Source organism: Brassica rapa, chromosome A07 (genome assembly GCF_000309985.2).
Source record: "Brassica rapa cultivar Chiifu-401-42 chromosome A07, CAAS_Brap_v3.01, whole genome shotgun sequence".
In the NCBI taxonomy this organism is placed as follows: domain Eukaryota; kingdom Viridiplantae; phylum Streptophyta; class Magnoliopsida; order Brassicales; family Brassicaceae; genus Brassica; species Brassica rapa.
Genome location: NC_024801.2, coordinates 21261581 through 21273021, shown reverse-complemented (window position 1 = coordinate 21273021; position 11441 = coordinate 21261581). Strand labels below are relative to the sequence as shown.

At 39.5% G+C, this 11441-nt stretch overlaps 2 protein-coding genes and 2 non-coding genes across 4 annotated transcripts; all 4 read right to left on the bottom strand.

Moving 5' to 3' along the window:
* Positions 1–750: 750 nt before the first annotated feature.
* Positions 751–935, bottom strand: MIR159A (microRNA MIR159a). The gene has a single exon (NR_120802.1). It is a non-coding gene; the product is annotated as a microRNA MIR159a (primary transcript).
* A 578-nt stretch (positions 936–1513) lies between these two features.
* Positions 1514–6178, bottom strand: LOC103830734 (protein DETOXIFICATION 17). The gene is made up of 8 exons (XM_009106550.3): positions 5801–6178; positions 4675–5219; positions 4376–4462; positions 4242–4298; positions 3920–4158; positions 3686–3804; positions 3504–3590; positions 1514–3389 (listed from the first exon to the last, which is right to left on the bottom strand). The coding sequence occupies exons 1-8, from the start codon at positions 6035–6037 to the stop codon at positions 3315–3317; spliced, it is 1446 nt and encodes a 481-aa protein (XP_009104798.1). The 5' UTR covers positions 6038–6178; the 3' UTR covers positions 1514–3314.
* A 1058-nt stretch (positions 6179–7236) lies between these two features.
* TRNAL-AAG lies at positions 7237–7317 on the bottom strand. The gene has a single exon. It is a non-coding gene; the product is annotated as a tRNA-Leu (tRNA).
* Positions 7318–7852: 535 nt separating this feature from the next.
* On the bottom strand, positions 7853–10748 carry LOC103830733 (ETHYLENE INSENSITIVE 3-like 3 protein). Its single transcript, XM_009106549.3, has 3 exons — positions 9979–10748; positions 8157–9806; positions 7853–8060 (listed from the first exon to the last, which is right to left on the bottom strand). The coding sequence occupies exons 1-2, from the start codon at positions 10017–10019 to the stop codon at positions 8189–8191; spliced, it is 1659 nt and encodes a 552-aa protein (XP_009104797.1). The 5' UTR covers positions 10020–10748; the 3' UTR covers positions 7853–8060; positions 8157–8188.
* Positions 10749–11441: the final 693 nt, after the last annotated feature.

The following is an 11441-nucleotide window of genomic DNA, read 5'->3' as shown; positions in this document are numbered from 1 at the left end:
GTGACCATGTCGTTGCAAGCAACTAAGCATGCATGAAGGAAAGTATATCGATGGTGAGATAATTACGGAGCAAATCAGGGGGCTGATATTTGAGCCTTAATGTGGGCCTTTTGTATGGGCATGAATTTAAACTTGCGTTGGTGAATATGTCGATAAAAAAGGCTCGGTCCATATCTCCGAGAAACCTTACCTTACAATTAAATAGCAATGTGAAATGACCAAAGAAAAATACTGTTCAATTAACTCAAAAACAGTTCGAACATGCCTGTTTCTCACATTCCAACACTGAACCGTACTAAAGGAGGAGCATAAATTTTTTGGTTAATCTAAAATTTTCAATAAATGAATGTGTCTGTCAGTAATATTTATTTTTTTGAAGTCTTCTTACACAGTTAACAGTCATACAAAAATGGTATTAAGGAGCACCTATGATACAAAATATCTGATCTGAAACGGGAAGAAATTGTTTTCGCAACAATTGAGTAGTAATATTGAACAAGGAATTTAAGATCACAAATAGAAAGTAATTGCATTTGTTGAAAAAATAAATTTGGATCTTCGCAAATTACGGACACATTTACATAAACCCTAATTACATACAAGCAAGAAAATAAATTCCACACCACAGCATACATAAACCATCACCATAGAAATACTCCTTCAGAAATGACACTGCAAAAAAAAAAAAAATCAAAATCAGCACTGACTTCATTACAGTAGAAAAATAAATTTAGATAAAGTGAAAGAAGATGTAGAGCTCCCTTCAATCCAAAGAAGAGTAAAAGCAATTAAAGGGCAAGTTAAAGCTCCTGAGATATGTAAGCCATATAACCAAATCCTTTTTATATATAAGGATTAGGGCTTATGGGATTCATAGCTTAGCAGCTTTTCTTTACCCTGCTAAACTCTCGTTTGAACTATAAGGAGCCCTACTTTTTTGTTCTCGGGAAATTCATTTTGGAAGGCCAAGATTTATCGAGAAACAAAGATGCTTGTCAAATCAATAACCATCTAAGATATAGATCTGATCTTGGGAACTATGTAGACTCAATAAACCTTAAAACATGATCTAAACAACACAAGCAAAAGCCTCAGTTAGAGACAATAGAAAGAACCCTAGAAATCAAAGATGAAGAACCCTAACTAACTATAATCAGATTTACTAGAGAGGAGAGAAAGAGAAGATAAGTCAAGTTTTGGGAGAAGTGATGGAAATAAAGTTGTAATTATAGAAGTATTCGTTGTAGAAGAAAAAATATAATAAAATGAAAATAGGGGGAAAAAAACAGGTGGGAGCATCTGAAAAGACATGGGAAGAATCTGACATTGTTTAGTGTATAGATCCCCTACGCGTCACATGCGTCCCTCTTGGCTTTTGTGCTCCTCTCTTCTTTCAAGATTTATCATTTTACCATAAATTATTGTTCTTTCCAACCACTAGTCCACTACATTTTCAAGACCTAACTTTGAAATTGTAGTAGGCCTACCAATTTGTTTTTTTTTTTTTTTTTTTGCTCAACAACAGCATTTCATTTCACCAATTCTTAGTACAAAGCTTATGACCATACAAGATTTCTACCACATATACAATGAAGTAGTCTAGTTCCACCCTGATTCACTACTTGGAACCAACGCAACCTAACATCCTTCATTGTATTTTTCAACCACAGTGGGATGAAATCACTCCACGACCCGAAGCAATCCACCCCTTCAACCACCTAAAATTCAACCTCATGGTACAACAATGTTTACTAACACAACCGGAACTAAGAACAACCCCCGAACCAATTAAAAACAAACTAAATGATCCTAAAGCTTGGCTTCAAAGTACATGGTCACTTAGCTTCTTCACCATAGGTGCATTATCGAGGGAGTCTCATCCTGCTGGTCTTCAATCACTGTGACCCTCAGCCTAAAACGGACACGAGATCCGAATGAAAGTCGGGTTTCAGCTACAAAAGGGCGGGTTGGTGTACCTAATACGAGCTTTTAGAGAATCGGTGCCATCCATTGGTTGTAGCTTTCTGCTCTGGGGAATAGAAACCACCACCACGAAACGCCGCTAATGTAATCTCATGTTGTGTACCTTGTCCGCGTGAGTCGTGATTCGTGTGATCTCCGAGAACCGGTACTTATACCTGGAGATCCTTCTCTGTCAGCTCACCATCACAAACCTTCTCCTTTTATCTCACCGTCGTGAGGGACCATAGATCCACGGTGGAGGAGACGTCTCCCGAGGCCACGCGCCGTCGCTGAACCGGAGTCACCGGAGATCTAGAAAGGGGAAAATCAGATCTGGTTTCTCCGTAAGCCCTAAAAGCCGACTCCTTTCCACACCACCGTCAAGTTGGTCTCGCCGCTACTCCAGAGACCGGATCTCACCACCGTTTGTCTCAAGAAGAAAACTTAAGGTGGATTTGCCGAGCCAGAGCATCGAGCATCTCGACCAGCGTCAAGTGGGGGGAAGGGAGCAAAAGAAAAAAAGAAAAAAAATGGGAAAGAGGGGGTCTCCGGCTCCGGAATAAACCGAGCCGGAGTTAGGGTTCGTCGTTAGAGAGAAGCGAGAGCTTTTGTTTTTAGAGAGAGGCGAATCTCGAAAAAAAAAAACTGGCCTACCAATTTGTTTAAAACTGTACAAAGCCAACAAAGGTGTTCTCGTTGTCTAAACGTAATCGTTAACCCTCATACAATTCCAAGTAAAAACACGAGATACAGAAACAGTTTTATTTATGTGCGGTCAAGATCATGTCAGATGATGTGGGCGCCAAAACAGGAGAGTATTACCCTACATGAGAATCTATGGCTAGATTTATTACAAGGACGAAGGACCTTGTCGTATTATTACCTCACAAGTCACAAAGAGTCTGGTCTCTATCACAATTCATGCCGACGTTTTAACTTATTTTGAACTTTTTTACCCACCGTGTGAATAGGGTTGAGTTTGGTAAAATGTTGTCATATTAGTACAAGGAAAACACTTGCAAACAAATACATGACCATGCAATTCCAAAACCAATTTATTTTATGTTTCTGGTTAAAATACATAAAAAATACACAAATGTTAAGCACAAAGAGTTTCTTTTTACTTTTTCGGATAGCTCATGCTAAATATTCCATCGTTCAAACATGGGCCTACGAAAATTTTGGTCGTATAACCTCAAGGGAATTGTCATTTGGGTATTATTGGCTTGGCCCCTGAATTAATATTAGCATATATGGACTAGTGTCTCGTAAAGAACTCTAGAAGAATCGAACACTCATTATTCATTATTAACGTTAAACGTTATGCTGATTTGCTAATCCATTGCTCTTCTTCATTTTGGAATTGATTGTTCGACATTATCATCTTGGTCATCCGAAGATCCAACTCTTTTTGTAGCTTTCTTTGCCTATTTTCGTACAAAAAAACAAAAAAAGCATGCAGAATCACATCAGTCGCAGTTTCACATTCGCTCATATATATAAAATTTGACTAATCAGTTGAAAGGTAGAAACAAAGTTACCTCTTTATCCCAGTTTGTGAATATAGTGACCAAGGAAAGACACAACACTTGAACAGCTAGAGCTGTAACAATTCCAAGCCAAAGCCCCTAAACAAATGACATAGCACCACAACACATTTTACAGTTTCTATGAGAAAATTAGTCCTGGTCTATACGAGAATGTGAGTTTCAAAGATTATTACCCGACCACCGATGTGGAAATGGAAACCAAGTAATAGCCCTAACGGAACTCCAACGAGATAATATGAACCAAGATTTACACACGCTCCAATTTTCTGCCATCCACATCCTCTAGCAACCCCTAAACCATACCAAACCAGGATTAACCGGACATATATATATATAAGCTAGGAGGAGCCTAAACCAATATTTTCTTGTTCCAGAAACATATGGTCGAGTGTGCAAGCAATAAGAACCTGAGAGAACGCATTGGAGACCATCAAGGAAGTTTCCACATGCGACAATAGGTATCATCGATGCAGCATAAGAGATGATTTTCGGGTCACTGCTAAAAGCTCGGCCTAGGACCTTTCGAACCGACAACAAAACCGTTACCACCACGATACCTTGGGCAACTGCTATGCCTACAATGACATATACAGCCAGTTTTGCCACTTCTGGATTTCCTGCTCCTAACTCGTTGGAGACTCGTATGCTTCAAGTTAAAGAACACACAAGTGTAACAGAACCATAGTTTGGTATAGTAAGATTATGTTATGTGGTTACAAATCTACTTACCTCGCTGCACCACCAAGACCAACTGAGATTTGCCAGATTGTTAGTGAAGTATTTAGACTGAAAAGTTTGAGAAATTATGTTGATCAAGTCTATGAACCTGAGAAACCAAAGAAACAATAATAACTGAAACTTACCAGATTGAAAGAACGGAAGTTTCTACAACCGGATTAGGAAGAAGCCCTGAGGCCAGAACCAGAAGCTCGAATGACCACAACTCCAAACTGTTACCAACAATTTGATTAAATCCACATACTAGCAAAACCGTTTCCGAACATGGCAAAATGAAACATTGGTCCCAGGCTCCTAAATTTTTTTTCAAGTTAATATATATGAACATATGTCTTCAAATTGTTATACAACTTTTTTTTACCAAAACTCTTAGTAAATTATACTAGACATGAACAATGCAGCATTCTTTTTCGATATCACTTACCAAACCATAACTGCTGAAGGAAAAGCAATTTTAGAAAAATCATAAATCTCATGAAAAGCCTCCTTTGAAAACCCGGTCCAGCTATGGGAGCAAGAAGACGAGAACTTGACATAGCACGAGAGGAGAATAACATTAAACCAGTAAGAGACCGAGATGGCAAGAGCAGCTCCTCTGTATCCTAAACCAGTCTTCAACACAAACAACCAACAAAGAAGCAAGTGAAGACAAGTGGTGATTCCAGAGCAGACAAACACAGGGAACACATTGTTCTGCGCTTGCAAGAACCTGTTGATGCATTGAAGTAGTCCGTAGGCGAAGAGACTCGGGATCATGTATCTTGCGTAAGAGCCAGCAACACTTGAGATGGACTTGTCTTGGTGTACGAGTACGAGAATGTGTTCTGTGTTAAACCAAATGATCGAGAGAGGAATAGAGAGTAGCAGAAGAACAAACATTGCTCTTTGCATCTGAATGCCTAGTTTCCCGTACAGCTTTGCTCCGTACGCTTGGCCACATAGTGTCTCCAATGCACTCGCTGTTCCCAACTGGTGACGTGACCCACACGGAAAGAAAAATGTGTTGAATTATAAATTTGTTCTCTAACAGAAGAAGACAAGGAAGAAGCTTGTCCGCTTTTAGACATGTTGATTATAGCAATTGCACTTGTAATAAAAAAAACACAATCATACTTTAACACATGAAAAGTTTAAAATCATTCCAAACTTGTGTTAGACCATCTCCAATATATTTTGCTATTTTTACCTCTAAAATATAGAAACTCTATAATAGAGGTGAGATATGCTCCAATGTATTCCTTTAAAATAACAATCTCTAAATGTAGAGTAAAAAATAGAGGTAAAAATAGCTATGGGTTGGAGATGCTCTTAGACATTACGGTATATGTTGAGAAGAAATCCATTATGTAGCAATTTTTTTACCTGATTTACCGGATCAGCCGATGGGACATATACAAAGAAGTTTAAACAAAAGCCAAGCACTATCTATGCATAAATAATGAAGAAATCGATTTAAGGACCGTACACAAACCTCAAATAATCTAACAAGAAAACAAAACTAGATGGTACCATGTAAGGATCCATGCATGAAGAATGAGAAAGGAACGTACGAGGAATGTGAAACCGGTGACGGAGGCAAAGGAGGTGGCTATGGAGGCTGCGGATAGAGGAAGAGAACCGAGATGGCCAACGAACATGACAGAGATGACTTGGAGAGAGTATTGAAGGAGGCTAACACCAATGAGAGGGGCAGAAAGCCATAGCTGTTTCTTCACTTCTTCCTTCACACGGATCGTTGTTGTGTTCCTTTCTGTGATGAGAAGCGGAGGAGTCACACCATCTCCCATCTTTTCTCTCTTTCTTTTTGTCCGTAAACGTCAGAAAAAGATGTAAAATAATCTGAGAAATAGAATAACAAACTCTTTATCTGTGTCCCTGGTTCTTAGGGTTTCTTGTGAAGCCGTCGTTGATATCTATGATTTTCACGTAACAATTTTTTTTTAAGTGCTGTATTCGGTTTATTTTAATTTTATTTTTGTAGGGTTTGTGGCCAATGCTGGAAATATTTGAAAATATAAATTATCGATTCTGTTTTTAAATAAAAGTTACTAATTAATTTAAACGGTTTTCTCCTCTCGATTAGGCAGGATATTTTTCATTAATGTTTTGCATTATGATCGAAATATTCTCACAAATCCGCAACCATCCACTTCTATTCGAAGTTTCCGATTTTAGACTATGGCGTGAGTGGCTTCTTCTCTTCTCAGCCAAACAAAATTCGTCCTTTGACTTTGGTTATTACAATTCGAAGCTTTGCAGGTTTTATGTACATTAATGAAAAAATAATTTATATTATAATAAATTCATAAAATAGTATATTTCGGTATGGTTCCAAATTGCAAAAAAAAAAAAAAATTATATACAATCAAAATTCCATAACTCAAAAAAATGACTGTACTTGCACATAAAATAGTGAAAATTACATTTACATTTATAGCCTGCCTCCATTTCTAAACGTTTTAATCCCTCATGTTTGTTGAATCATTGAATATTATCCTGAAAATATGATCAAAATGTTTCCATGAACCATCTATTTGACACTAACATTAACCATGTTGAACCAAAATATGCAAATGTGAATTACCTATACTTGAATAAACAAAAATATTTTCAGAAGATCCATTAGACAATTGTGACACTAATAGATATCGAATTATTGTTCGTGTTCTCGACCTTCCAATGTATCTCTTCTGTTCCGTTAGATGCCTCTATTGGAAGTGTGTGAATAACAAACTTAATGGTCCTTCCGTTACATTTAATCTCAGCGCCACAACCTCAGCATAGATGTTTACTTGTTCTTTTTTCTGAAAAAAAAGCATAGATATTGTCTTCAGGCAACAATATTGCTCACTATAGTCACTAGGCTCAGTACCTTCCAAAGGGACAGCAATAAAAACAAAAGAAAAAAAAGACAACTTATGAAATTAACGGGCGGAGCCACACTGTCACATGTCAACGTATTAAAAACACACCCAAAAAAAGAATTTGTTGACAGTGGGATTTGAACCCACGCCCTTTCGGACAGGAACCTTAATCCTGCGCCTTAGACCAACTCGGCCATATCAACTTGTTGTTCAATTGAGAGTAACAAGAATATTAGATCAAAGATATAAAATAGACTTTGCTCATAGGATTGGTCACAAAATAATTTGCCTACCTTATCAAATGTAAGGTCAAAGCTCATGATAAGAGAAAGAGACAGAGACAGAGACAGAGACAGAGACAGAGATGTTCTGGAACTGATTCTAATTTGGACTTGCCTCAGTTTAAAGGTGATGACAATCTCCATGGAATATCTGAGAGGAGAGAAGCCTTCACTCGGAACAAAGAGTTTCTCAGATCCAGTCAGTATATATATCTCAAGGTATCGAGGTAAAATCCAACTGAGAGCGATGAGATGATGGCATTGACTCTAGCGTGAGTCGAAGAGCATTCTTATCAGTTGTGATACATGGAAGTTAATAACAAAGCTTCGGTGGACAAGTTTTCTATCAACCATCTTTGCAAAGCATGTGAAGGTTAAGGTCAAAGACCTCATCATCAAGTTCATACTTACCCTTCAAAAAACACAAAGAGATTCAAACTCAGATAGTACATGAAGATGAAACTTGAACAGACAAAAAGATCATCATTCTATTAACTTTATGAATTATTCACAGGGCTAATTTACAAAAGACACACTCACTGCTTTCAAGCAGAAGTGTCTGGCAAATTATTCAAAAGGAAAACAATTGTTTCTCTTAACAAATCTGAGATCAGCAGTAGAGAATGTAACTGTACAAGTCAGACTATTGCCATGTTCCTTTGAACCTGCAACATACCCAGTAAAAGAAATATTTAAGACAATTCATGAAAACTGATAATAAACTAAGAGTACAATATATAATATATGTGACACAAACTTACCATGTAACCTCCCAACAAAAAATGTTAAGAAACTAAGCTCCAAACCATGACAAGTGATCATCAACACCATAGGAATCAAACCCAGAGAAAAAGGTGTTGCTATCAAACGCCAAGTCACTGAATGGAGATAGAATGTTACTGTCCAAGAGTTTATCTTGATCGCTCTGAAACTGAGGCGGCAAATCTCTTCCTGTGACGCTGTCTTCATTCCCAAGTAAATTATGGGGTTGAAGTACTCCTCCTGGAGCCTCGAATCCATTGTTATGAGGCGGTGCTTGTGGGTTCATTTCAATCTGTGTATGGATAAGGTCTTCTTCCTGATTGTGCACAAACACTGCAGAGGGATTATAAAAGTTGTAACCTGACCCAAACTGCAACACCTGGTTAGTGTTTGGTCCGTAAAGCATTGGCCTTTCCTCTACAGGTATCATAGCTTGTCCATTGACAGGAGGAAGATAAGTATAGTTGTTATTAAACTCAGGGATCACCAACTCCAGACTGTTCTCCTCTGGTCCTAAAACACCTTCCTCTTGGTGATGAGTAGTACCGTTGATGTTATATTCTAGCAGAGGAGCATCAACATGATTCATATCAGGTAATACAATTCTTTGTTCAGTTTCTGGCTGTTCTTCCTCTTGTCCATTGACAGTTCTTCTAGGTCTTTTCCTTCTCCGGTGTTTCTCTGATTTATCTTGATCTCTTACTGTCTGTGAAGTGGCTGTTGGTTGTTCTTTTTGAGTTTGTTTTCTTCTATTGTCTTTAGAAGAAACTGAACCTGAAGCCTCTTCCCTCCCATCAACATCATATTCACTATCACTATTGATCACTGTCTTCCTCCTCCTCTCAGCATTATTACCTCTCCGGTGTGTCTCGGTTACATTAGAAGCTCCATTATCACTGCTAGGCTGCGGGGTAAGAGACTCCTCCTGGTTCAAAACCGCCAACCAGGCGATATCAGGCGACATATGATTGATCACAGCCGTCAAAACCCCAACTTTCCACATCTTCTTGAGATCATGCGGCTTCTTGTAAGGAGGACTCTGTCCTTTAGCCAGCCCAAGCTTCACCCACCACTCTTCATCCCCACTAGGCCACCAAGGAGGAGGCATCCCTTTCTCCAAAGGATACTTCCTCTGCGGAGGATCACAATGCTGCATCAAAGAAGACAACAAAGACCCTAAAGTAGCATCTTGCAAGTCTTGTAACACAAACTGCGAGTTTCTATCTCCATCTGACTTCCCAAAGGCTAAACACTCCTCTTCATACTTAGCAATCGCAGCAGGACCGTTCTTATCAAACTTGACCTTCTCTTTCCACCAAGCTCTTATATTGTCAGAGGAGCCGCTCACAGGCTTCCCCTTCTCGGGTATGATACCGTAGACAAAGCCGCGGACTTTGCAGACTTCCATGAGCTTCAACATGTACTTGAGTATACCGTCTTGAGCTCTAGACATTTTCTTCCTCTGCGCTTGTTCAGAGACCTTCTTAGGCGTCTCCTTCGTTTGAGACGAAACGATTTTAGTTCGTTCTTTGATTCTTTTGAGCCTGACGCGATCCTTCCACATCCGTCTCTCAAGGTCTTCCGCATCAATCTCTTCATCGCTCACGTCAATCTCCGCTACAGCTAAGTCATCAGGCTCATTCTCCATCCTAGCAAATCAATAAAGAAACAACCTTTAAGATCAAAGGGTCCACTTTTGGTGAGAAAAATCGATCTGGGCGTATTGAAAGTTCGAAACTTTTTCACCTTCCAATATAAGAAAGGAGCATAAACCCTAAATCTTAAAGCAAATCAATGAAAGTGAATCCAATGTTCCCTTACCTGATGTCTGTGACGGAGATAGGGAGATCGCCCCCGCTCATATACGCGAGTGTTTTCGAAGAAAAGATGAAACCTTTAGAAATTGCAAGTCCCTGTTAAGGTGGAAGAGTAAAAATGGCTGCAAAATTGGGAAGGAAGGGGGCAACAAATCCTTAAGTGTTTTGTGGCAAAAACCCAAAGGCCATATTTGTTTTTTTTTTTCTTTTTTAAAAATATTCGTAACCAATTGCGTTTTCTCCTCTCTTCTCTTCTGTTCTGTTTTTCTTTTTTTTTCGATTTAATTTTGTTTTGCTTTTATAGTAACAATATTTTTCTCGTGGCAACAAAACAGAACAAAGAAGTTTGACTTTTTAACGACATACTTTGACTATACGGACCGAAAAACCTCTTCATTCATTTTTTATTCCGTAAGCATCATCGTTTTCTAACCAAAATGTACGTAAGTGAGCATCTTGTCTTGATCTACCATGGCTATCCTTTCCTCTCGGCTCTCACTCCTTCCTCATGCTCCGTTTGCTGTCTCTCTCAGTAGACCTGAATCAATCATCCTCTTGCAATCTGCGACGAGTTGACATCGTTGGCTCAAAGGTAATAACAGAGGAATCGCTAGATTCAATCACTGTTCAAGCTACAATGGAAGATATTCTAGGTCAGCTGAAACTCCACAGTAGTAGAAAACAATCTCAAACTTCATCTTCTTCCTTCTCTCATTGCCTCATTGAGTTGGTTCCAAATGGAAGCGAACGGAGGCGCTTACAACTGCCAAGCCTGGCGCTTGCATCAGATGTCGCTCGCATCAGATGGCGCTCTCTTCTATGGCCTGTCTCAAGGTATCCTAGAGCTTCTCCTCTCTCTTTGAGTGAAAGGTGGTGTTGAGGCTCACCACTGAGGACCTCTTTCCCTTAGTCCATCAGACAACTACCATGGCTTGTTACAGCGAAAGTTAGTGGTTACCTTCCTCGCTTGATGATACCGTCGCCTAGGGTTTTGAGGACGACCTGCCGTGGTGGTGTTCTCGCTTGGAGGTCGAGCTCTTGCTCTCCTTTTGTTCAGCCTGCTGATGGAGAGTCTCCAACTCTCTCTGTGTCTCTTTTCCCTCCTTGCATACCTCCGGTTGTAGCTTCTGTTCCTACTCTTGATGTCTCAGCCGCATCCTTTAGGTCGCGTGGCCGGTGAGGGCGTTTTGTACCGCCTACGCTTGACCAGTGTTTTTGCTCTTCATCTTCAGCAGTGTTTTGTCGGGTTTGAACTTTTGTCCATGACCGCGTTAGCTATGGGTTTGTTTGCTCGGCGTCCTCCTCTTGTGGTGCCCCGGAGCCGTTGCCAGCCGCCTCCGTTGAAGCCACTTTGAGCCACCTTCAGGTGAGTGTCCGACCAATCTACCCTCTATTGGCTATTCTCTCGATTCCTCCTGGCGATTAAGAAGTGGTTTGTTTGGGAAATAAAATGTTGTCTCTTGTTCT